We start from the raw sequence: 26832 nt of genomic DNA, 5'->3' as shown, positions 1-26832 counted from the left end.
CCTATGTTTAAAAGTCTTACAATAAATATGTAAAACTGATAATAATAAATAGACTAAACATGCTAAAAATAGTTCAACTAAGAACCCCTTTTCAAAATATTAGTTTGGAAAAGAAGTTAGTACTTGATTTCCAATCTTGAACCTAATATTTTTTATTTTAATATGCAAAACAGCAAAACGGACAGAAAGAACTGTAATTTTTTTTCAATTTTTAATATTACATGGATATTTCTATAGTGCGATATAAATATTCATTGCATAGAGTAAGTGTATTTTTTATGCTTAGCACACTACTTCAAATATAAACTTCTTTTTCCCTCCTGATAATATATGGCACTCACAAACTAGATATAAATCTACTAAAATTATAAAATTAAAGTGTACGGACATGGTCTTCGCTGAGCTTGAGGTCATCAACCTCTTGCAGTCTAGAGGTCAATATGTCCTGAAGAGTCTTCCTCACACTGGCTCTGACATTCATCTCTTCTTGTTCTCTGCCCCGTACGTCATCCCTCCTCTCGTCTTCTTTGAGTGTCTTTTTGACAACGGTGGGAGTCGTCTTCTTCACTGGTGGCTGCGGTGTTACCTTCTTAGGTTGTTCCTTCGCAGGTTGCTTCTTCACTGTCGGTGTCACTTGCGACTTTGCTGGCGTCGTTTTGTTCGCTGTTTCTGTTGCATCTTGTTTCGATTGTTGCACTTTCAACAACGTTGTGATTTGCTGCTGTCCCTTTGCCACAGGCTGCTGTCCCTTTGAAGGCTGCTGTTTCGCTTTAGGCGTCACAGTCGGGGACGGTGGTTCTGATTTGTGCAGATTCTTTTTCATTGGTCCTTCAACAGGGGGTAGCTGAAAACGATTTATTTCTTGGTTAATTTGTATTCACATTAATAAAATAAACACTAATTGCCTCTGTTAAAGAGTAGTTTTTAGAACAAGAGCTTTCCAATAAATACAACATGCGCTCGCCTTCAAATCTTAAAGTCGTTTGTTTTGATTCCAAGCAAGATCATTTCCAGACCCAGATACCATTTGCCATGTTGGGCTATCAATTAATTTCATGATGGGTTAGCCTCTGGATCAAGGTAATGCAAATATAAAAGGTTTAATTTACCTGTTGCGTCAATTGATCCTTAAGTTATGAAATAACTACGGCCGTTTCGTACTGCTAAACGAGTACATCTTCATGACTCATCATCTAACGCTACCGGTTACACAATTCTCGTGTTCGGACTACTTGGCCAAGTTTTTTAATTGTAAATATTTTATTGTTTCGTATGTGTTCGTGTTATGTGTCCTAAATGTGCTGACGACTCCACCCATGGATGAGAAGGCCGTATTTTATCGTTCATGACCTGAAGATGTACTCGTTTAGCAGTACGAAACGGCCGTAGTTATTTCATAACTTAAGGATCAATTGACGCAACAGGTAAATTAAACCTTTTATATTATCAATTAATGAGGCTATCTAATGAAAGGTCAAAGTTAGTAACTAGGGATGGACGGGTCCCGAAATTTCGGGAATTTTTCGGGAAAAAAATATTCCCGATTATCGGGACGGGATTACCTTTGATTCGGGAATTTTTCGGGACGGGATTTGGTCCGATCGTCGGCGATTTTGCCGTTCGCGAGTGCCGATGACGCCGCTATTGCGAGCGATAGGTCCGCGAACGCAGGAGACGAAGTCATTTCGACAATTGCGCCGTGGCCGCGGAGTCATAACGACGATCATGCCGTGATGGCGAGTCATACCGACGATCACCCCGTGACCGCGGAGTCATACCGACGATCGCGCCGTGACCGCGGAGTCATGCCGACAATCGTGCTGTGACCGCGAGTCATACCGACGATCACCCCGTGACCACGGAGTTATACCGACGATCGCGCCGTGACCGCGGAGTCATACCGACGATCGTGCCGTGATCGCGAGTCATACCGACGATCGTGCCGTGATCGCGAGTCATACCGACGATCACCCCGTGACCGCGGAGTCATACCGACGATCGCAACGTGACCGCGGAGACATACCGACGATCGTGCCGTGATCGCGAGTCATACCGACGATCATGCCGTGATCGCGAGTCATACCGACGATCACCCCGTGACCGCCGAGTCATACTGACGATCACCCCGTGACAACGGAGTTATACCGACGATCGCGCCGTGACCGCGGAGTCATGCCGACGATCGCGCCGTGACCGCGGAGTCATGCCGACGATCGCGCCGTGACCGCGGAGTCATGCCGACGATCGCGCCGTGACCGCGGAGTCATGCCGACGATCGCGCCGTGACCGCGGAGTCATGCCGACGATCGCGCCGTGACCGCGGAGTCATGCCGACGATCGCGCCGTGACCGCGGAGTCATGCCGACGATCGCGCCGTGACCGCGGAGTCATGCCGACGATCGCGCCGTGACCGCGGAGTCATGCCGACGATCGTGCTGTGATTGCGACCCCGTGACCGTGGAGTCATACCGACGATGACGCCGTGACCGTGGAGTCATACCGACAATCACGCCGTGACCGCGGAGTCATACCGACGATCGCGCCGTGACCGTGAGTCATACCGACGATGACGCCGTGACCGCGGAGTCATACGGACGATGACGCCGTGACCGCGGAGTCATACCGACAATCACGCCGTGACCACGGAGTCATACCGACGATCGCGCCGTGACCGTGAGTCATACCGACGATGACGCCGTGACCGCGGAGTCATACGGACGATGACGCCGTGACCGCGGAGTCATACCGACAATCACGCCGTGACCACGGAGTCATACCGACGATCGCGCCGTGACCGTGAGTCATACCGACGATCATGGCGTGACCGCGAGTCATACCGATTATCACCCCGTTACCACGAGTCATTCCGACGATCACCCTGTGACCGCGGTCATTTTGACGATCGCACCGTGACCGCCAGTCATTTCGACCACGAGTCACAAGTTTCTATAGATACCTGTAAATTGTTACCCATTTTTTGGTTTTTTTATAAATCAGTGCCACAAACGGTAAAAATTGATGTTGTATGTCTATTTTGGTAACTGCAATACTCAAAGACATTCTTTTTATGCACAGAAAAAAATCCCGTCCCGTCCCGTCCCGAAAATCGGGAAGGAAATAAAAATCCCGTTCCGTCCCGTCCCAAACTAAAAATTCAATCCCGTCCATCCCTATTAGTAACAAAACCAGGGTTTGGTCCATTCCCAAAAAAAGTGTTTAATCTTTTGTTAAAGGCTTAGAGAGTTATGTCTGACTGAACTAGTGTTACTTACTTGTGGCAAAGCTGCTATGAGCTGTATACCCTGCGGCCTGTTCTGCCCCAGCAGCACCGTCTGTTTGAGAGCTGGACGAGGCTGTTTGACAGGGGGAGTGGAACGGGGCTGGTTGTAGTACTTAGCGGAGGGTAACACTCCAGGTCTCATCACCTCGTAAGACGGATGAGCCATCAGCCAGCTGGTCAGTGTGCTGGGTGTCGGACCATTGGGTCCTGCAACAAAACACATTCTCTGTAACAGCTGTGTAAAGGGTAGAACATAACTCTGAAAACTGTAAGAGAAATAAATATAAATAAAATAGATTTTTTGTTAGGAAAATATTGAGTGAAGTAAAGAAATGTATAAAAAACCATCCCTGTGTCCCACTAAATCCTGAACAATCAGAAGAAAATGGTGGAACATCAAAATAATGGTGCGTTTTCAACTAAGTAATGTAATTTGTAAAACTATTTCAAATTGATTCTGGATTTTTTACAATGTTACTTCAGTAAAGAAAATTAAAGCAATCAAACGGAAAAAAATCAACAGTAAAAAAAATAATATTAAATATATGGACAGAATTTGGTTAAATTAACGTTTTTATAATAGGTTGGTTTCCAGCCTGGAGCTAGGTCAAAAGGTGGCTGGATATGAGGTGTTCCATTATATATCAATAGCAAAAAAAAAAAAAAAAATATATTAAACATATTGACAGAATTTGGTTAAATTAACGTTTTTATAATAGGTTGGTTTCCAGCCTGGAGCTAGGTCACAAGGTGGCTGGATATGAGGTGTTCCATTAATATCAACAGCAAAAAAAAAAAAAAAAATATATTAAACATATTGACAGAATTTGGTTAAATTAACGTTTTTATAATAGGTTGGTTTCCAGCCTGGAGCTAGGTCACAAGGTGGCTGGATATGAGGTGTTCTATTATATATCAACAGCAAAAAAAAAATTAATATTAAACTTATTGACAGAATTTGGTTAAATTGACGTTTTTATTATAGGTTGGTTTCCAGCCTGGAGCTAGGTCCCAAGGCGGCTGGATATGAGGTGTTCCATTAATATCAACAGCAAAAAAAAAAAAAAAATATATATATTAAACATATTGACAGAATTTGGTTAAATTAACGTTTTTATAATAGGTTGGTTTCCAGCCTGGAGCTAGGTCACAAGGTGGCTGGATATGAGGTGTTCTATTATAAATCAACAGCAAAAAAAAAATTAATATTAAACATATTGACAGTATTTGGTTAAATTAACGTTTTTATAATAGGTTGGTTTCCAGCCTGGAGCTAGGTCCCAAGGTGGCTGGATATGAGGTGTTCCATTATATACTGTATGTTAACTATTTCCCCTATTTACCTGCAAAGATGCGGCCAGTCTTTTTCTCAAACACAATGACAGAGCTCTTGTCCAACACTGAGAGGGATTCTGAAGCATGTTTGGCAATACACTCGTCACTGCAGTACACACCTCCAGGAAACGACTCCTTCTTGCACACTATACACTCCCCAGCAGGGCCCCTGTGGATGAACCAGGCACCTGTATTAGTGACCACAGTACACTATATGTCCAAATCTTGTTAGGTCTAAACATTTCTAATTTCTCCCCTAACCCGGCTTTACGAGTTTAAGAATACTTTAAACAATTTACAGTATGTGGAAAAGTATTGCTTTTGCCAAAATAGACTGACTGACCCCTTTCCCTACCTTGAAAGGTATTATATTTATTGAACCAAACAGCTCCTGAGGCAAGGCATTAGTGTTTAACGCTTTGAGTGCCTTCGCATCGCCCTTATAGACACTCAAGATCGCCAACGAAATGAGATGATTGGAAAATCACTTTTATAATATCATATTTCGACTAAACCGGCTTTTAATCAATCCAAAGGTGTCAGAAGGAGGTTGGCAATAACTATTTGCTAGACGAATGTGGTCAGAAAATCAAAAACATTCACGCATCAACCAATATAAGGTATTTACTCAAGGGAGGTACAGAAGAGCCTTCGATGACGTCAGCTGTCAGATCTCCTTTTGAGGGAACACCATTACCGCAACGATACAGAATTTAGTCATCGGCCTCAGTGGTGTAGTGGATAGCGTGTTGGGCTGATAATCCGAAGGAGCCGGGTTCGAATCCCGCTGGCAGCACTAACTTTTTGTCAAAAATTTTTTTTTCATATCAGCAAGTTTGGTTGGTTTGGTTAGGTTATGACAATTTAATTTTATAATAAAAAAATTATAAAATTGAATTTTAGGAATTAATAACTTTATTTTATGAACAAAACTATTTTTTAGATTAGTAAACCTTCATTCGATTTTTTCATTCACGTTTAAGTTTAATTTAATAATAGAACAATTTTAAGATTAATTTTTTAATTTTTCTTAATTTTTTAATTAACTAGGCCTAATAGTGAAGTAAAAGTACGCTCTGTGCTCTCTACTACAACGCTGTTAACGGAGGAATTTTGAACTAAACTATGATGTCATCGTTGCCTCATTTGTACCTCCCTTAAGTCAGACCCCCAATATAAGATGGCTTTACACAGATGGTTCATGTGTTGTGGTTTTGTCTGTTAATGTTCCAACAAATGTTGGTTGTTTGCATTTTGATTTGTTGTTTTAGTTTTAACTACAGTACAGGTTGTAGTACATTTTGAACCTTTTAAAATAAACAACACTTTTTATTTTCCTGACAGTTTTTTAGGTTTATTTTGTTGATAGTTGAATAATGTGTTATGAACTTGGTAGGCCTAATTGTGTGATTTTATTTTGACTGTTTACAGGAGACTGTATTTAAATGTTTGTAGCCTACCGTTTTTTTTTTCAGGGTGTCCACCAGGCCAACCAGAAAAAATTCATGAGTAATTCATGAGTAAAAAAAAATCCAGGTAGTTCAGGTCGTACTTTTCATACTAAAATTTCCAACGTGTTTTGCGCCAACTCCCGCAATGCTGTTTTAGCGCTAACACAGCTCGCTATTTTAGTTATCGGAAAGAGCATTCTCAGTTAAGGAAAACAAATTATGATTGCTGTAATATTGCCTGACACAAGTATTCAATTTTTATATATTACTGACTAAATAATCCGAAAATTAAAAACTAATCCTTAAACCTGCAATGTATCAATAACTTCTTAAAAATAGTGTTATGTCGATACCAAAATTTGTTGAATCTCTGTTGTAGAGACACGTGAAAAATAGATTCTTAATACTGATCATTTCAATTTTACCAAATTTTCTGAAGGATTACTACACCAACCCATGGCCTTATGTACTTTCATAGGCCTATAGTATAATTTTGGAGTAATGGGTTGTTTCCCAAGTGGCCTACGGAAATAATAATGCAGAAATTACAAAAATTGCACGTAGCCAATTTATGTTTTAAACCCTTCTTAACACATTAAATAAATACCACGTTAAAGGTACCGGTAAATGAAGATATTACAAAAAAATATAAAAAAACTTTCTAGATGTGTGCCATTTTGAAATTTTTGGTCGAGCCAAACCCGAGGTTATATTGTAATCATCTAACACAGTCGTAGAGACACCATCATCGTTTTCTGCGATAACTGAAAAATCCTGAATATCTCACTCAGTAACAGAAACATCGCCACTGTCTTCCGTGGTCCTGAAAAAATCCTGATATTGTTCAGCGGTAACGGAAACATTAAAATCGTCTCCAGCCATCACAGTAAAGTTATCATAATCTTCCTCGATCGTAGCTTAATTCAAATAATTTCCTGCGGTCATCATCGTCAAGCAATATTTTTGGACATCATCATCGTTTCCCGCAGTCACGAAAATGTCATCGTCATCTCCCGCGGTCACGTAAACGTCATCGTCTGCATGTGCGATCACGGAAACGTCATTGTCGTCTCCCGAAGTCATGGAAAACGTCATCGTTGTCACACGCGGTCACGAGAACATCATCGTCGTCACCCACTGTCATGGAAACATCGTCGTCGTCACCCGCGGTCATGGAAACGTCATTGTCTTCACCTGCGATCACGGAAACGTCATCGTCGTCTCCAGCGGTCACGGGAACGTCATCGTCGTATCCCGCGGTCACGGAAACGTCATCGTCTGCATGCGCGATCACGGAAACGTCATCGTCATCTCCCGAAGTTACGGAATCGTCATTGTTGTCACACGCGGTCACGAGAACATCATCGTCGTCTCCCGCGGTCACGGAAATGTCATCGTCGTCTCCCGCGGTCACGAAAACGTCACCGTCGTCACCCGCGGTCACGGAAATGTTATCGTCGTCTCTCGCAGTCACGAAAACGTCGTCATCGTCTCTCGTGGTCACGGAAACGCCGTCGTCGTCTCCCGCGGCCACGGAAACGTCATCGTCGTCTCCCGCGCTCACGGAAACGTCATCGTCGTCTCCCGCGCTCACGGAAACGTCATCGTCGTCTCCCGCGGTCATGGATACGTTATCGTCGTCATGCGCGATCGCGGCAAAAAATTCCCCGTTAGATACAAAATTCACACATAATTCCCGGTTTTCCAGGTCGGTGGACACCCTTTTCTTTTATTTCTTTTATTATTAAAATTATGGTTGGTCATTTTTCAACTGTTAGTTAGTCAGCCATTGGTTAGTAATGAATGACAGTGCCATTTAGAATGTGTTGTAGAACAAGACTTTCAGTTAATGTGTCAGTATAGACCAATCTGGTTTGTATGCAATACAATGCCTCTTTTTTTTTGCCAAAGTTAGGCCTCAAACTTCACATATCAGATGATAACCTTTCTCTTAATTCTAGGGTTCTTGTAGAAATATTGAAGACCCAGCTTTTTCTAGAAATGAAATTGGGCCTAGTACAAAATTACACCTCAAACCAGCTCAAGACAGGGAAATTTGTGCCATACTATAAGACATGTGTTTTGCAAAAGAATATATTAATTCACCTCATAAAACCCCTATTGAAATTGGCATTTTACCATGCAAAATGTCAGTACCTACTAAACAAAATCAATAAAAATGTCAATAAATAAATATTTTATGGTGTTTTTACCAAACACTTAAGTTATGTCCCAAATGGCCGGCTTTCCTATACTTTCCTAGCAGATATACCATATGTTTTGTCTGACAAACCTAAAATTGCCTTACCCTCCCCGCGGCACTCAAAACTTAGGCCTGACCACAGGTCATCAACCCAGCTCACCATAGTCCAGGCAAACTAAACAAACTTACATAGGGACCGTTAAAAAAATTGCAAGAAAACGTTTTATGGTTTTATTTTGTAGAGTTGGGTTTGCAGAATGACATACTAAAAGTTGCCAAAAATCGGTGCACGAGAAAACCACTAAAATCACAATTTAAAATGGCGGCTTTTTTCAACATTGGACAAATTAAAAAAACATATTTCACATGCATTTGCTATGCACATTTTTCGAGATATTGACTTGGGACCACCGCCTGTATTTATTGAGTGGTTAGTACTTCATTTTGATAGGGAACATGTTTTTGGCCGCCATCTTGGATCCGCCATATTGGACATAGATAATTTGTTTTCAATGTAATGATAGTGTTGTGACACATCATTACCAACTACATTTTTACACTGATTTCAATGCCGAAATCCGTTTTTAAATATCTTTATTCATTTAGAAGATATATACAAAAGAAAACTCTGCACCATACATTTCTTATGGACGTTTCGTAGTTTGATATTTTTTTTTAAATTATTTTTCTTATATCTCCAGTTCTTATTAACGCTTGTAGTTCGTTCTAGGCTTAAAATATTCAGTAATGTAAGGGCTTTCATTTGAGCTAATGGGATTCGACAGTGCTGAGGTTAAATTAGGAGATATTAAGAGTTTGTACATCCCCAAAGCCAATAGAAAAGATATTGAAGATATTATTGTAAAATTAAAGAAAAATAGCCCCGGTATAGATGGAATAAGAGAATGTGATTTAAAAAAGTGTAATTTAGAAGCCGCTGAAGTGCTGGTTAATATAATAAATGCATCACTTGATGAAGGCAGAATGCCGACTCTGCTAAAAACTGCTATTATAAGACCTGTTTATAAATCAGGTTGCCACAATTCATACCAGAACTATCGCCCAATATCTATTCTTTCTTCAATAGATAAAATAATGGAAAGGTACATTGCACACCATTTAAATAAATACTTAGCAGAAAATGATGTTATAAATAAAAGTCAGTATGGTTTCCAGAAAAACAAAAGTACAGAGTTATTGCTGAAAGATTTTTCTAACAATATTAACAAAGAATTAGGGCAGGGCAATCAAGTAATAGTAACTTTTATAGACTTTACTAAAGCTTTTGATACACTGCAGTTTGATAAAATATTGACAGCACTCAAGGACATAGGAATTTCTGGCAGGTTTTTAGAATGGTTTAGAGACTATCTGAAAAACAGAAAAATTATTGTAAAAGTGCATAGTACATTTAGTGAAGAGGCAGAACTTTTTTCTGGGGTACCTCAAGGAAGTATTTTGGGCCCAATCTTATATATAATATATGCAAATACACTCCCAAAATATATAAAAGAAGACACGGTTTTTATGTACGCTGATGACACTGCAATTGTCGTATCAAACAAAAATATAATAGAGGCAGAAAAAATATGCAGAATGCTGTTAACAACCTTTTAGAATGGTGTCATGATTATGGATTGGTAATAAATGACAAAAAGTCCAAGGTCATGCATGTGCATTCACCTGCATTTAAATGTTCTAATGTAAGCATTACTTACCATAATTTTGATTGTTTACATAATCATACTTACTCACTTATCCCAAAAAGTTGTCAATGTAAGAGTTTAGAGAATGTGCATGATTTTAAATATTTAGGGGTTCATGTTGACCACAATTTTAAATGGGATATACATGTTAATTATGTTTGTAAAAAAATCAGATCATGTGTTTGCAAAATTTTTTATTTAAAAAGTGTCCTGCCATTTAATGTGCTATTGGTGATTTACCAGTCATTGTGTGAATCAATATTAAGATATGGTGTGAGAGCATGGGGCAATGCTTCAAAGACTTCTCTGAGGAAAATTGAGCATCTGCAGGAGCAAGCGCTCAAATGTATTGTTCCAGTGCACATTAAGCAGTTACCAATTATAAAGATTTTTCATTTTGTTATACTGCTACCTGTTAGTAAGTTATATATCTTTTTGATATCCACTGATCATTTATTTGATGACAGCTTGAAAATAGTCAATAATCACCCATATGATGTTAGAAGGAATTATTATTTTGTACCAAAGCACAGGAATAAGTATGGAAGTAGAACACTTGAAGTTTTTGTTCCCAAATGTTTTAATAACCTCACAAATCATATGGTTTTTGCAAATAGTTATAGCATGTTTAAACATTATTTAAAGGAACTTGTTTGGAATGATTTGTTACAATTTTAATTTATTACAATTATGCATTTAATTTATTTACATTTTAGTTGAAGTTAAAGTAATATATTATTGTTATTTATTCCAATAGTTTATTTGTTATTGTTACTGTTGAATTTTTACAGATATTTGTGTCTTTGTTGTCTTTTTTTTGTTATTAATTACTCAAGAGACAATTAAGAACTCATAAAACTGCATGCTACTGATTCAAACTGACAAAAACTGTATGGTAGATAAGAAACAATATTTTTAGTGCAGACAAACCATTTGTGGTTTTTGCACTTTTGTATCCTATGTATTGGCAATTATTGTGTAAATAAATTTCTTGATTGATTGATTGATTGATAAGCTCTTGATCATTAAAATCAGACGAGTTAAAGACCTGCTACGAACCTCAGAACAATATTAAATTTAACTTTTTAGAAATATATTTTTATTAAAATATTTATAACTCGGGTTGTTAATACGTCACCAAGTTCTTTCTTGTCTCAAATTACTCAGGGAATGTTTAGCTTTGATTTTATTAATCACTAAACAAAATCTGACAATTTTAGAATGAGCCATGGACCATAATTTAACATTAAAATGTATTTATTTTGAAATTTGTCTTTAGTTAAGGACATATATCCCAAACCCTAATAACTCCTGGAAAGTAATCCATAGCTAAAATAAAAGTCAATATTTTGGCGAATTATTTAAGACTATAAAGAGTTTTGGGAGTTATTTAGAATTAGGAATATACGTCTTTAACTAAAGACAAATTTCAATATAAATACATTCTAATGTTAAATTATGGTCCATGGCTCATTTTAAAATTGTCAGATTTTGTTTAATGATCAATAAAATTAAAGCCAAACATTTACTGAGTAATTTGAGACCAGAAAGAACTCGGTGACGTATTAACAACCCGAGTTATAAATCTTTTAATAAAAATATATTTCTAAAAAGTTAAATTTAATATTGTTCTGAGGTTCGTAGCAGGTCTTTAACTCGTCTGATTTTAATGATCAAGAGCTCAAATGAAAGCCCTTACATTACTGAATATTTTAAGCCTAGAACGAACTACAAGCGTTAATAAGAACTGGAGATATAAGAAAAATAATTTAAAAAAAAATATCAAACTACGAAACGTCCATAAGAAATGTATGGTGCAGAGTTTTCTTTTGTATATATCTTCTAAATGAATAAAGATATTTAAAAACGGATTTCGGCATTGAAATCAGTGTAAAAATGTAGTTGGTAATGATGTGTCACAACACTATCATTACATTGAAAACAAATTATCTATGTCCAATATGGCGGATCCAAGATGGCGGTCAAAAACATGTTCCCTATCAAAATGAAGTACTAACCACTCAATAAATACAGGCGGTGGTCCCAAGTCAATATCTTGGAAAATGTGCATAACAAATACATGTGAAATATGTTTTTTTAATTTGTCCAATGTTGAAAAAAGCCGCCATTTTAAATTGTGATTTTAGTGGTTTTCTCGTGCACCGATTTTTGGCAACTTTTAGTATGTCATTCTGCAAACCCAACTCTACAAAATAAAACCATAAAACGTTTTCTTGCAATTTTTTTAAGGTCATATCCTATATTTACCCGACTACCAGGCCTACCCTCCATTACATAGCCTTTAACACTATTTTGCCTCTATCAGAATCTCAAGATTTTAAGTACTCACGTCTCAGGTGGATGATGTTCCGTAGCCGCTGTTTCTGACACAGTCTCTTCTGCTGGTTTCCTATCATCCATAGACTTGCGGCTGGACACCTTGGTGATACGTATCTCCGTTCCTTTGGTGTTCGCCTTGGGAGTCTCTTGTCCTAACACCACCAACCTCTGCTGTTGAACTATCACCTACGACATAACATGTTTTGCTTAGATTAATTGCTGGTGCTCCACCAAAAACTCATTGTAAACCCATAATAGTCGTTTTTCTGTCATGCCTCTTATTTTGTATATATATCTCTGTCTTGTGTATTGTAAAAAGAATGTAAACACTTGTAAAAATAATGCAGTCCCACAGTGATATCCATAGTTATAAGACCATAAACTGAGATGAACTTAGAAATTATATCCGTACATATAGCATAACTCAAAATAGTTTTAAATATTCCTCAATAATTATTCAACCATTTACCAAATTATATTCAAGTGTTACCATTAGATAAATTTAAAATTGTTAAGAATTTGTTATTGAAACACTGTTTTTAGGACCAATGCTTTATTAATTGTTTATTGTTGACTAGGCCTATATTGACGCAGCCTACACTTCTGTATGTTTTCTTTTTCTGTACATTGGTGTCTCTGGAATAAAGATTGATTTGATTTGATCTGATTTGATTTGTATTCTCCTTTCAATCTCAAAAGTTTTGAAAATGCCATGCATAGTAGAATTAAGTAATTTTTTGGACAAAATAGCCTTTTGGATACCAGTGGTTTTAGCAAAATAAACAGTCATCACAGTGCTGATCAATTTTGCAGAATCAATTTAAGAATTTATAGACAAAAAAGAAAATGTTAGTGCTTTCAAGGATATTTCAAAATTTTTTTGATAATATTTCATGAACAAATTTGGAAAAAATTACAATATCTGGGAACAGTAATTCAAATAATTCATTTACAAAGATTGAGGTCATATCTCACTAACAGTTATCAAACATTAACCAGGGTATTGTACACTACATCAACTTTAAACTGATTTTCGGAGCGTTTTATGTAGAGAAAACAACTTTTAAAAAACCATTTTGGGTCACCTTTGTGACTTAGTACTATGTTATTTTTAAATGTATGGGGATCACTGCTGTTCAGTGTTCTGAATTAAATAAGGTTTTAACTGGCTTCAAGATGCCCATTCGTAGAAAGGGCTCACAGCTAGTCAATAAACATTACATAAAAAAATATATTAATTTAATTAATAAAAGAAGCCCTCGTGTTGTTATTGACAACAACAAAATAAATTTAATTACTTTTACAAAAAAATTAGGTATCCATGTAAATTTTGTCTAAGGTGATATCATCATGAAAAAAGCATTGTGCGTAAGGAAAATTTTTGGAATTTCTGCCTTAAAAAATGTTTTTTTATTGATCTATTATAGTTAAAAGTTAGTCCCTGTTAGACAAAAATGTGTTACAGTATTTGAATACCTTATTGGCTTCTGGTTTCTTTGCAGGAGCAGGAGGAGTTTCTACCACCGCTGGAGTCACTGGAGCGACGGTCGGTGACGTTTTCTTGTTCATGTTCCCAACAGTAGGTGTAGTTTTGGTCACCTCTACTTGTTTTTTCGCTGCCGCTTCCTCTAGCTTCTTTTTCTTCTTACAGTTAGGACACATCCACTCAGTTTCATTCTCTTCCATTTGTTCACCTTGTATCCAACAGAGAAAGTTTAATGTGGTGAAAGTGTATGACTTAGGCTAATTTCTAAATTTATTGAGTCTTTGTAAATTCTGCATAAATGATTGATAAATAACCGTCAATAAACTTTACAAAAACAATTAACTTAATAGAAGAGCCAAATATAGTTAGCCCTAGTTAAAAAATACTTATGTGATATTTTCTGCACATTATAAAAAATTACTAAAACGGTGAAGCAAAACGTAATTTTTTTAATTTTCAAAAACCATATAGACACTAATATAACCTTATATAGACACCCAAGTGTGATTGCAGTCTTAATGAACTGATTGACAATCCTTTGAAAATTTGGTGTCAACATTTTCAATTGTACTGATAATTTTTAAGTTAAATTCACCTTTTGAGAAATATGCCCAAGTTGTGCACAAAAAAAGACTGTTCTTCACTTTGTCCTAAATGACATAAGTTTTTATTAGTTTGAATTAATTGTTTGAAAACTTACCCATTGCTTTAGTAATACCGACACACTTGCCATGAAACCAATCTTCACAGAAATCACAGCAAATCATAAACCTGCAACATTAAAACTTTAGAAGTTTGGCCTAGAATTTTTAAGAAACTTTACAGATATGAATAATGTGATAGATAAAAACTGGCAGATAGTTGATGCTTTCAATGATGTTTTTTATTTAATTTGTATGAAAAGTATAATACATTTGATGAATACTGCCTCAAGTTATTATTTTTTACACGAGCTCAAGTTTACAAAAAAGTCGAAACTGACGGAAAATTAGCAAGGTTCAATAAGGCACTTCTGGCCTGCAGGATGAACAATATTTTTTGTATCAAAGTTCCCTATTATTTTAGCTAACTAATTCAGGACATAGTAATTTTTTACCTTGTTTACCTTTATAAGCTCTCACAACTATTCTGTCTTGTTTTACACATTACTACGCCGACGCAATACATTTATACATTTTTATAGGGTTCAAATCAAAATCAAGGCAAAACGATAATGCAATACCCTTTTCATTTACAAAGATTGTATTTTTTCAGGAAAGCACGAGACTGAAGGTGGTTTATGAGGCCGTACCTACAGGAAGATGTGCGTTGGGTAGGCCTAAATTAAGATGGTATGACCAAGTCAAGAAGGATGTGATATTATAGTGCGGAGGAGCAATCCGGATGGAGAAGAGTGGGCCTATCTACAAAGGCAACAAATCGACTGAGATTTGTAACGCCTTATCAGTAAGAAAGTATATTTCTTTTGAGACTGTTATAAGGTGAAAAGAACTACTAATTTTCAATAAATTAAATTTGTTGCTTTTAGATTTACAACATGAAGAGTGATTTACCTAGGTACCTCAATCAGGTTACAGTTATATATAGGTAGCATATTTAAAATATTTTTTCATCAACTGTTTTGTCTCTTATTTACAATCTGCCTGTGGTTTAGTATTCAACAGAAAAATCAGCTGTTCAAATGTAAATTCACATTCGAACCGTTATATAGGAAGTTAATCAGCATCACTATCGCTCAATCTTTGAAGGCAAACTCTAAATTAAAAATTAAAATCAAACGCTAATGGCGGGTAAACCCTTAAGTAAATGATCTTTTTAGTTACCATTCGTCGCTCCGGCAGCTCATAAATTTTACAATAACACCTCGATTGTAAAAATTGGTTGAATAGGACAGCTGAAAAGGGATGTAACAGAGAAAACCCTTAATGTATATTAAGAAAAAGTTTATATTGTTATAGAGTATATTGTAGAGTTAAGTCTGTATTTTAATCATAAGAAAAAAAATCTTTACCAAACAACTACCTACTGAAGACATTTAATTTAATTAAAGCGATAACCTCGTTTCAAACTGAACCAAAAAGCCAAAAATAAATGCAAACCAAACATTTATATAGTTGTTGAAACGGCTTACAAAACTAGAATCTAAGAATGACCAACTATTCATGTGAGCCTTGGTAATAAGTAAAGTAACCTTTAAATTCCAACTTACTCTTTGCATGTTTTGTAGTGACTAAAATAGTATCAGTTAACACATTAAGATAATTTTATTTTAAAATATTTTAGAGATTAAATTAGTTGTTATAAAACAGTATTGGCAAAAAACAAGTATAACAGGGTGCCCACCAGGCCAAACAGAAAAAATTCATGAGTAAAAAAAAAATCCAGGTAGTTCAGTTCGTACTTTTCATACTAAAATTTCCAGCTTGTTTTGCGCCAACTCTCGCAATACTGTTTTAGCGCTAACACAGCTCGCTATTTTAGTTATCGGAAAGAGCATTCTCAGTTTAAGAAATAAAATTTATGATTACTGTAATATTAATTGCCTGACACAAGTATTCAATTTTTATATATCACTGATTAAATAATCCGAAAATTAAAACTGATCCTTAAACCTGCAATTTATCAACAACTTCTTAAAAATAGTGATATGTTGATACAAAAATCTTTGAATCTCTGCACAGACACCTGAAAAATAGATTCTTAATACTGATAATTTCAATTTTACCAAATTTTCTGTAATTATTACTACACCAACCCCTGTCTTTGTGTATTTTCATATAGTATGTAATTTTGGAGTTATAGGTTGTTTCTCAAGTGACCTACAGAAATAATTAATGCAGAAATTAAAAAAAATTTCACATAGCCAATTAAAATTTTAAAACCTTCTAAACACATTAAATAAATACCACGTTAAAAGTAAATGTAAATGATATTACAAAACATAAAAAAACTTTCTAGAAGTGTGCCATTTTGAAATTTTTGGTCAAGCAAAACTCGAGGTTATATTGTGATCATCTAACACTGTGATAGAGACACCATCATCGTTTTCTGCGATAACTGAAAAATCCTGAATATCTCACTCAGTAACAGAAACATCACCACCATCTTTCGTGGTCGTGACAAAATTCTGATTTTTTTCAGAGGTATCGGAAACATTATAATCCTCTTCCGCGGTCACGGAAACGTCATCGTCTCCTGCGGTCGCGGAAATGTCATCGTCTGCTCCCGCGGTCACGAAAACATCATCGTCTGCTCCCTCGGTCACGAAAACGTCATCGTCGTCTCCCACGGTCACGGAAACGTCATCGTCGTCTCCCGCGGTCACGGAAACGTCATCGTCGTCTCCCGCAGTCACAGAAACGTTATTGTATGCTCCCGCCGTCACGGAAACGTCATCGTCGTCTCCCGCGGTCACGTAAACGTCATCGTCGTCTCCCGCGGTCACGGAAACGTCATCGTCGTCTCCCGCGGTCACGGAAACGTCATCGTCGTCTCCCGCGGTCACGGAAACGTCATCGTCGTCTCCCGCGGTCACGAAAACGTCATCGTCGTCTCCCGCGGTCACGAAAACGTCATCGTCGTCTCCCGCGGTTACGGAAACGTCATCGTCTGCTCCCGCGGTCACGGAAACGTCATTGTCGTCTCCTGCGGTTACGGAAACGTCATCATCGTCTCCCGCGGTTACGGTAACGTCATCGTCTGCTCCCGCGGTCACGGAAACGTCATCGTCGTCTCCCGTAGTTATGGAAACGTTATTGTATGCTCCCGCGGTTACGGAAACGTCATTGTCTACTCCCGCGGTCACGGAAACGTCATAGTCGTCTCCCGCTGTCACGGAAACGCCATCGTCGTCACCCGCGGCCACGAAAACGTTGTCGTCGTCACCCGCGGTCACAAAAACGTCATCGTCGTCTCCTGCAGTCACGCAAACGCCATCGTCTCCTGCGGTCGCGGAAATGTCATCGTCTGCTCCCGCGGTCACAAAAACATCATCGTCTGCTCCCGCGGTCACGAAAACGTCATCGTCGTCTCCCACGGTCACGGAAACGTCATCGTCGTCTCCCGCGGTCACGGAAACGTCATCGTCGTCTCCCGCAGTCACAGAAACGTTATTGTATGCTCCCGCCGTCACGGAAACGTCATCGTCGTCTCCCACGGTCACGGAAACGCCATCGTTGTCTCCGCGGTCACGGAAACGCCATCGTTGTCTCCCGTGGTCACGGATACGTCATCGTCGTCATGCGCGATTATAATGAACATAGTGTGTGCAAAATACTTGATAAGCCAAAAGTTCTAAATTTGGTTGGATACTAAAAATTTCAAACTAAAAAAAAAAGAAGAAAACCCCAAAATAACAAAAACAATTTTATTTAATAGGCCTAATTATTACGTTTACATAAGTTTGCTGAGCTTCAAATTTAATTCAACTGAGGAATGCCCATTTCTGTTAATCTTTTTCTCGTCTTCATGTTAATATTCTGCGTCTTTCTCTCTATATAACGAACCCCAAACATTACTATTTTTGAACATCACAGTTCCTTTGATGAAAATGTAATGTAAAGATGTAAGTCAACGGTTGGGCTGACAATCGTCTGCTTTTACACATCTGTCTGCTGTGCACTATGTCACAACAAATTTCATTAGCTGGGGACTGATGACGACATAACGATTAGTATACTGTGATTGGGTGTAAAGTAACCATGGCGATGTTTGGCTAGTTTTTAGGTGAGTTTGTAAGCTGTGATTTTAAACATTACAGTTTGTATAATTGAAGTCAAGGTCAATGACTTGAAATGTTGTGCAATATTGTATTTTGTTAATAAAAATGCAAATTGTGACAGTAATGAGCTGTTGACACTGTATTATAGTGGTTTTATGGGTTTTCCATTTTTTATACAATGTTGGATTAATTTTAGTGTTTATTATCCGTGGTCTCCCTCGCCCTATTACCTCAATCGAAGTTCTAATTTACAATGCGGTCTGTCGGTCTATGCTACTAAATTGTGTTTTAACGATCAACATCGACCTATATTGACCGATGTTGTTGTGAACCTCTACTTAGCAAAATTCCTGCAAACATAACCTCAATATAACAAACCTTGTTTTAACGAAATCCTTGATAAAACAAATATTCGGTAAAATTGCTTCAGATTTGTTATACTGAGTAAGACTATAGTGAAGAAGAACACAAAAGGACGAACAGCAATCATTTGGAAGGTTTTTGAGCAGATGGAAAACTTAGAGTTTGCAGATGATATGTGTGAACAGGGCACAGCCAAAGCAAAAGACAGAGACACAGAGACAAGAAGCCCTAAACACAGACCTGCTAATAAATAAGGAAAAAACTAACAACACGAAGATAAAAATTACGAGGATAGAGATATAATTATGCTTGAGACTGAACAAGTAGAGGATGCTGAAAACTGTTTGTACCTAGGTAGTGTATTTCAATTATTTTTTTTTCTTGGCAAAAATCATTACACAATAATCACAATACATACAAAGATACAAAGTTAATTGACAAAATAATGCTTTTTCCTGAAAACATAACCCCAAAGTTAATTGACAGAAATGGAGGGACGGAAAGTGATGTAAAAAGGAAAAAAGTGAGCATTTGTAGCTTTTAGTACGCTAAATCATAGAGAAGTAAGGTATAGAGGAAACTTTCAATGGTACACTTAAATCGTGTCTAGCACTAGCCACTGGTGTCTAGGGCAAAGTCCAACACCGCCCCTCTCACAATCCAGCACTCATGTGGAGGAAGACCATATGCCCTGTGAGATAGGAAGTTCCGCACTGTGCTCACCGCTCGGGCACGGTTGTCCCATAAGCAAGTTTCATCTGTACAGTAAACTTCCTCTTATCCGGACTCCTCAGGACCGAGGCCAGTCCGGATAACGGTTTTTCCGGTTAAACCGACGTCACTAAAAACTCGTTAAAACGGACTGTTTACTGTGATATTTGACTAAAATGTAGGAGAGCATTGTATTTAGACACGTGATCACTGGTCTCAAATCTTTCCCACGAGAACAGTCGTTTCAGTACCGCCCACTTCCTGCCGATCTAGTCCGGTTAAACCAATGTGCTGATAGAAATTTTCTGGTTAAAGAGATGTTATTTCTGCCGAGTGTAGAGTGTGTTAAAAGGTGTACGGATAAGAGGGAGTTAACTGTATCTTACTTCTATGAGAGCAATAAAAATATTGCAAGCAAATAATTTTCAATTGAAAAATATGATATATTTAAACTCAAATGTAATAAGTGTCTTGCTGTAAAGGTGCAAAACCTGGAAACATAAAAAACTGTGATTAATAATAAGCTGCATGCATGAACAAGAGTACTTTAGAAGAATTTTAAGAATAAGGTGGCCTGAAACAATATCAAACAAAGAATTGTGGTATCACACAAATCAAGAGCCAAATAAAGTGAAAATAACATGCATGAAATAGCGATGGGGAGGGCACCCTGTGGAAGACAAATGGTGATTTGGAAGTATTGGAAAATAGGGATGGATGGATCCCAAAATTTCAGGAAATTTAATGAGAAAAATGTATTCCTGATGATCGGGTGGGATTAAATTTAACTCGGGATCGGTTCTAACCATCAGCAATTTGATGTGTCGCGAGTGGCAACCTTGTCTCTACAATCACAGTAGATGTCGCCAGTATGGCGATTGACAATAATGATGACTTCTTGACACCTTGGAGATGTTAACGATGGCTCAACGAACCCAAGAAAAGGCGCCGTAATCACAGATTATAATGAATTGATGAAATAGTAATAGTGTGTACATTACAACATTTTTAATTACTCAAGCTAATTCTGCTTTTTACGGGTGACCATCAGGCCTCTAAACTCTACAAGCTTTTTATATTCTAAGATAGTCGATTTAAGTTTTAATACAGCTGTTTATGATTAGCTAGAGGTGTTTTCTAATAAGACTGATGTTACATTACAACATTTCAAATTACCAAAGCTAATCATAATCATGTTTATCATGCTAATTCTGCTTTTCTACAACCTCACATAGTTATAGTGTGTACATTACAACATTTATAATTACCAAAGCTAATCCTGCTTTTCTACGGGTGACTGTCAGGCCTCAAAACTCTACAAGCTTTTTATATTCTAAGAGAGTCTATTTACGTTTTAATAGTTGTTTATGATGAACTAGAGGTATCAAGACTGATGTTTCTCAGTTGAATTGCACCAAATATGTATTTTTTTTTTAGTTAACACTTTTGGTAACCTGTGTATTTTGACCCATTATTGGTTTTCATGGAACATTGCCAATCGATGGGAAATAAGTAGGCCTATTACTTTATGTAATTTGCCATCGACACTGAAAATTGAACTTTTTTGTCTTTGTTTCCATTTGCAAGATATTATGTTATTTTTTAAAACAACCCCTTTTAGTTTTGCAAAAAATTCTGTCCCGAAAATCCCAAGGAATTAAAAGTTCTAAACCCAAACTGAAAGTAAAATCCCGTCCAGTCCAATTGGAATGGAACTCCACAGGAAGTAGGAGAGTGGGTAGAACCAGACACATGCAAAAAGGCATAGAAGAAACAAAGGAGAAAGCCAAAACCTGGGAGATCTGGAGGAAGGTGGCCAACAGTCAGGTGGGGAGGAACAGTCAACGGGACTAAGTCAATTAGTCAAGTAAGTAAGTTGAATGTTTCACCTATTGTTATGAGGCTTCCTGCAAATACACCAAAGTCTGTTGGGATCATCTTCTGAGTTGTGGCTGTCGTCTTCGTCGCTAACCTCATCACTGACTAGAGAATCAGCGTCATCCCTGAAACCAGCTGACTACACACACTGAGCCAAACAATTGGGGTAACTTGCAAATATGTCATTTAATAGGAAAAATAATAAACATTTGCTATTTTAATTAATAAAAAACCAGTACTCCAGCCCCATCTTCAAATTCTCTAAGGGTCCTCCACTTCTTTCTTGTCCTCCTTGGACACATGCCGCTGGCCTTTAATGTCGCACAGATGGTTTTTACCCTTATCCATTTCATCATTAAACTGTAAGGTTTCTTCCATTTTTCTGTTAGTCGTCCTGCCATTGCTCTGAACAAGGTCTGAAACTCTTTGCCTAGCATTCCGTCCACAGAAGTAATGACAGAGAACTCGCTTACACTCGCTTAATGGGAGTGGGAAACTCACTTAAATGCCGCTCTGTGCATGACCGACATTTGCCAGCAACGCTCACAAATGCAACATCATATAGTTAAATATTATTTTATTACGCTATTATGTTATTAGCTTTAACTATTTATAAGTATTATAACTAATTTATACTTCTGTATCCAATAGTCAATGATAAGACTATAGGTTATATTTTAAAGGAAAGAAAATCTATGTATACTGTAGTTGATTACTAAATTATCATTTACACGAGAGTCATCTTTAAATTTTTTATGGGAAGCCTGCTTATTCTGTCCTTAGTGTCCTTAATTTTCAGGCAATAAGTCTTTTCCAATCAAACCTAAATACTCCTACAATTATTTCAATCAATCGCAACTCAACGCATATTAATTCCTGAACTTTTGGAGTACAATTTTTTTGTTGGGCCCTAACAAGTTTTAGTTGAACCATCATATATAAATATTGAGTTTGCAACATATTAGGCCTATGTTAAACCTAACATGTTGTTATCTGAGGCTGAGGATGAGTTTTGATAAAAATCCTAAATATACCACTTTTTTTAATAACTGTGTATAATTTAGTGATGCGTAACCGACAAACCAAAAATAATGATGACAAAGTAAAGATAATTAAAACTCAAAAAAGGTTGAATAAGATGGATACAAATTCAAAATAACACGTAACATTACAAATTATAACGGCTAGACATGAACTTAATACGAGGGTTGTTTTTTTTTCAACCTCCGATAGGCTATGAACAAAAGAGATTGAGACATTTGCTATATCTGTGCACCAGCTTTTTAATACACTCTTCAAGAAAAGTGGCCGCCAGTACATTTAAAAAACAAAAAAAATTCAAAAAACAAAAAATGTAAAAAAAAATAAAAAAATCTAGAAAAAATAAAAAAGGATTTTAAAATTTCTAGAAATTCAGTAAACGAAGCAATAATGGTGAATCTGTGGTTTATTTAACCATCCTGTCAAACTGTTGAACCAAGTCATCTGAAACGACAGTAATGAGCTGGTTCAACAAGTTGGCAGAATGGTTAAATAAACCACAGATTCACCATTATTGATTAATTTACTGAATTTCTAGAAATTTTAAAGTCCTTTTTGATTTTTTCTTGATTTTTTTAGTTTTTTTGACATTTTTTTGTTTTTTTTGAATTTTTTTTGTTTTTTGAATGTACTGGCGGCCACTTTTCTTGAAGAGGGTATTAAAAGGCTGGTGCACAGATATAGCAAATGTCTCAATCTCTTTGGTGATTAAGTCAAAAAGTAACCATAAATGGACCAAACTTTTGGTAATAAATTTAATGTTTTATATGAACTTGTCTTTTGTTCATAGCATATCGGAGGTTGAAAAAAAAAACAACCCTCGTATAACATGAAACATGAAGTTATTGTAATACTGTAATATTACTGTAGTACAATACTGTAATAATGTAAGTGCTGGATCCAAACCTACATCAGTAAAAAAAAAGAAAATGTTTGTGTTGAACAGCAAATCAACACAAGTATTTATGTCTTTGCTTATCAGCAGGAACTTCATGTCATGACTGATATGTCGTCTAATAATCAGCACAGTAGATCCCAAAATGTGTTTCAACCCCTAGAAATCTTTTAACCTTAACAACTTACAAGGAGTCTAAAATAATGTGGTACGAAAAAAAAACCTGTATGGTTTAGTATAATCTTCTTTTTAAGAGGTTTGTGGGCTATTTAGGCTTTTTCATTTGCCCATACACAAAGGTCTCGAGCCTGTGCATTGATCCAGCAAAGCAAGGGGTGAGCTGGTACAGTACAAGGGTGAACTTTACTGATAAAACGTAGTGGCAGGTACCCATGACGTCCATGGATCCAAAGTCCGCCGCGCTATCGACGGAGCCACCGGCTCACCCATCAATGGACAATATATTGTTTTACTCAAGTTATAGTTCTTAAATAAACTTCAGCTGATGCTTAGAGCCTTCTTTAATTTTCATTTCCTTAAGTATCAGGGACACTTAAATTAATGACAAACCAACCTATTACAAAATAAATTATCCCATTACTTTGATCACAATTTAATGTAACCTCGATGTTCAATCATGCAAAATTATACCTTCCCGCAGACTTCTTTGAATCTATGGATTTCCTGGAATCAGTTGATTTTCTTTTCTCCTTCTCCACACTACTTGGTACTTTTTTATTGACTTCTGTCTTCACGCTTGGCGATTCCTATAAGGACAACAAATTAGTAAAAACAATAGCAACAAGTGTCAGTAGAACTCAAAACTTAGTGAAACTGTTTGACAATGCTATATTCTATTATTATTTACTCAATGGTAAATGATAAGTAGATTTACATCTACAATGCAGAAATATTTAATTCCAAGATTGAGTATCACCCAAACAATAACTACAATGAATGTCATGAACAGACTTATTAGAATCGGAGACTCAAATATTTGTTACTCCAACAAGGACTGCTAACCTAAGAAAATTCAGAAAAATCTTGATGGTTCCAACGTGTTAAGTTACAGTCAACAAAGATCATTTCTTGATATAAAAAATAGAGGAAATCAAATATACTTTAAATGAATAATTTTTATTGTTCTTTAATTTTTTACAAATTATTGACAATGTCATAAAACAGCTAAAATTATAGCTTAGTCAGTTAGTTGAGTTAGTTGACTGTATAGATAACTCAAAAAAAGGAGACATATACAATACATATTTTAAATTAAATATTACAACTGAATAATCGTATTGTTAAACAATTTGTCCAAGCTATAAAACGGGTTATTGGTCTTATTTCTGTCAACATTATACTAGAATTTGATAGTTCTTATAACTATGAATGATATATTTATGCTATTAACACTTGCACAAAAGTTGAAACCCTACTTATTTACATTTTGTACGAGGTCAGGGAAATGTCAATGCTGGAACCATCACCGCTAGACAAGGTAGGGGGTCTACAAGTAGGCATGACTCGTACCTGTGGTTGATCTTTCTTTTGGCTGGCTCGCTTAGTGGCGCCACGAGTAGCCGGTAACTCGACCGGAGGTAATTTACGACCCCCAGGCGAGAGGACTGCGGTCGGACTTTGTACGGTCACAGTCTCATCCTTTTGATTTACTTTAGGGAAAAACGCTGATAGGGAAGTTTGCGAGAGGTTTTTCTGTGCCTTTTTAATGGTTGGTGGGGTGGTCGGTGTTGTAATTTCTGTTGGCTGAGGAGGCAGTGGGTCATTGATATCATCCTGTTGAAATAGTGTGGTCAAAATAATTGTTATTTATTAATTATGTTGAGGATTAATTATATGTAGGCCTACTCTCAAATTTAGGACAAATCACCTAACATTTTTACTGAACCCTAGTAACACCAGTACAGGCATGCGGACTGACTGTCTGCATCTTATTTCTTTGTGAATTGAAACTTAAAATTAATCAGTTAGGTATTAATTTAACTTAAACACAAAAAAAGCGACTAAATTGGGTAGGACTGTTTTTTTCCTGTCACAGAGGTGACATTGCCCTCGTGCTTTTTCATTGTCTGGAGCAGATGCTGGAGCTACTCTCATGGGCAACACCTGAGTGTGAGTCCTGGCCTAACTCTACACCCTCGTAGCTCAGGGCTAACTGACACTAAGACGGACAAAACCTGGTTTTCAGGTCAGCTGGACACCCGTCTAAAAAGTAATCTACACAAATCCAATAATATTCTTCAGGACAACACAGCAGGCAATTAATTTAGTGCTTTTTAATTAATTATCTTAGTAACAAATACGCCCATAGAATAATAAGGTAATATATACAAAGACTTATAAAATGTATAAAAAACAAAATTAATTTCAATTAAGTTATTGCCAAAAGACAAAAAAAAATCAAAACAAAACTTTCTTTATATGGTCAGGTTTGACTGATTTCTGAAAAAAAAAATTGTTTATACAAATTGTCAATCAGGTCCTTTACACAGTAAAACACAATTTTTTATTACAAAGCTAAACCAAAGCTCCCAATACCATAAAAAAAATATATACCATCCAAAACATCCTCACCCACTTTATTTCGGTGAATCAGTGTTTTACTGTGTACTAGTAATGTTTTTGGCTTCTAAGCATTCCAAAATGAAAAAGTACAATGGTCCGGAACCTAGTTCTTCTCAAGAAGACTAATAATAGCATAATAATAGAAGTAATAGCTACTTCCCTAGATACCTTAGAATAACTTCAGAGCAATTAGAATCTTGTTTACACATCTAGGGGTGGAGTTTAATATACTGGCCAAAGTCTAATAGGTAGTTACACACCTGTAAAATGTCGTCTGTAGGCAATGTGCTGAGTTCCTCTAACAACAATGCTTCTTCCAACAGCTGATCGTCTTGCTTGGTCACCTGGGAGCTGATGGTTTCCAGTATTTCAGGCTCCGTAAGTCCTAGCTCATCTTCCACTACAATCAATAAGAAAAAAATATAGCTTGAAAATAATTAATTGTTTAACAAATATTTTACTTTTAGTGAATAGTTCTGTTTGATAAAACAAACAATTCAGTGTTGATTTTTTAAAGAATCTTGTAAAAAAATTATACAAAGATTTGTAACATTATACTGTAAAACCCCATCTAACCATAACTTTTTAAATCGAAACCGCCGTAAAAGTACTTATAAATTGGAAAACTAATTAGAAAACAAGAATTTACACTGGCGAGGGAAGTTGGTGTCTAGGGCAAAGTCCAACGCCCCTCTGGCCTTCATGTACTACAACGCTCACAGTCGAGGAAGACCCTGTGCGAAAGGAATTTCCGCATAGTGCATGGCGCTGGGGCTCTTCCTTTCCCAGCACTCTGACCTTGACAACGGTGTGCGTGCGTCCTGCCCGTGTTTTTAATAG

The 26832-nt window shown here is 36.9% G+C and overlaps 1 protein-coding gene across 3 annotated transcripts in view; it reads right to left on the bottom strand.

The window, feature by feature from the left end:
* LOC128988434 (death-inducer obliterator 1-like) overlaps window positions 1-26832 on the bottom strand; it is a 68258-nt gene that overhangs the window by 12864 nt on the left and 28562 nt on the right. For 2 of the 3 annotated variants that reach the window (XM_054409708.1, XM_054409709.1), the window contains 10 exons: window positions 26253-26392; window positions 24940-25203; window positions 24061-24176; window positions 21485-21598; window positions 14502-14572; window positions 13792-14009; window positions 12326-12501; window positions 4624-4784; window positions 3273-3487; window positions 389-844 (listed from right to left, as the gene is read on the bottom strand). In XM_054409708.1, the coding sequence (XP_054265683.1) occupies window positions 389-844; window positions 3273-3487; window positions 4624-4784; window positions 12326-12501; window positions 13792-14009; window positions 14502-14572; window positions 21485-21598; window positions 24061-24176; window positions 24940-25203; window positions 26253-26392 (1931 nt within the window). The remainder of the gene's footprint in view (window positions 1-388; window positions 845-3272; window positions 3488-4623; window positions 4785-12325; window positions 12502-13791; window positions 14010-14501; window positions 14573-21484; window positions 21599-24060; window positions 24177-24939; window positions 25204-26252; window positions 26393-26832) is intronic. The other variant, XM_054409710.1, reaches the window with a different exon arrangement.

This window comes from Macrosteles quadrilineatus, unplaced genomic scaffold, assembly GCF_028750875.1.
Source record: "Macrosteles quadrilineatus isolate MER2022 unplaced genomic scaffold, UCM_ALF_1.0 Scaffold_3__2_contigs__length_128488019, whole genome shotgun sequence".
NCBI lineage: Eukaryota > Metazoa > Arthropoda > Insecta > Hemiptera > Cicadellidae > Macrosteles > Macrosteles quadrilineatus.
This window is presented reverse-complemented; position numbering and strand designations above follow the sequence as displayed.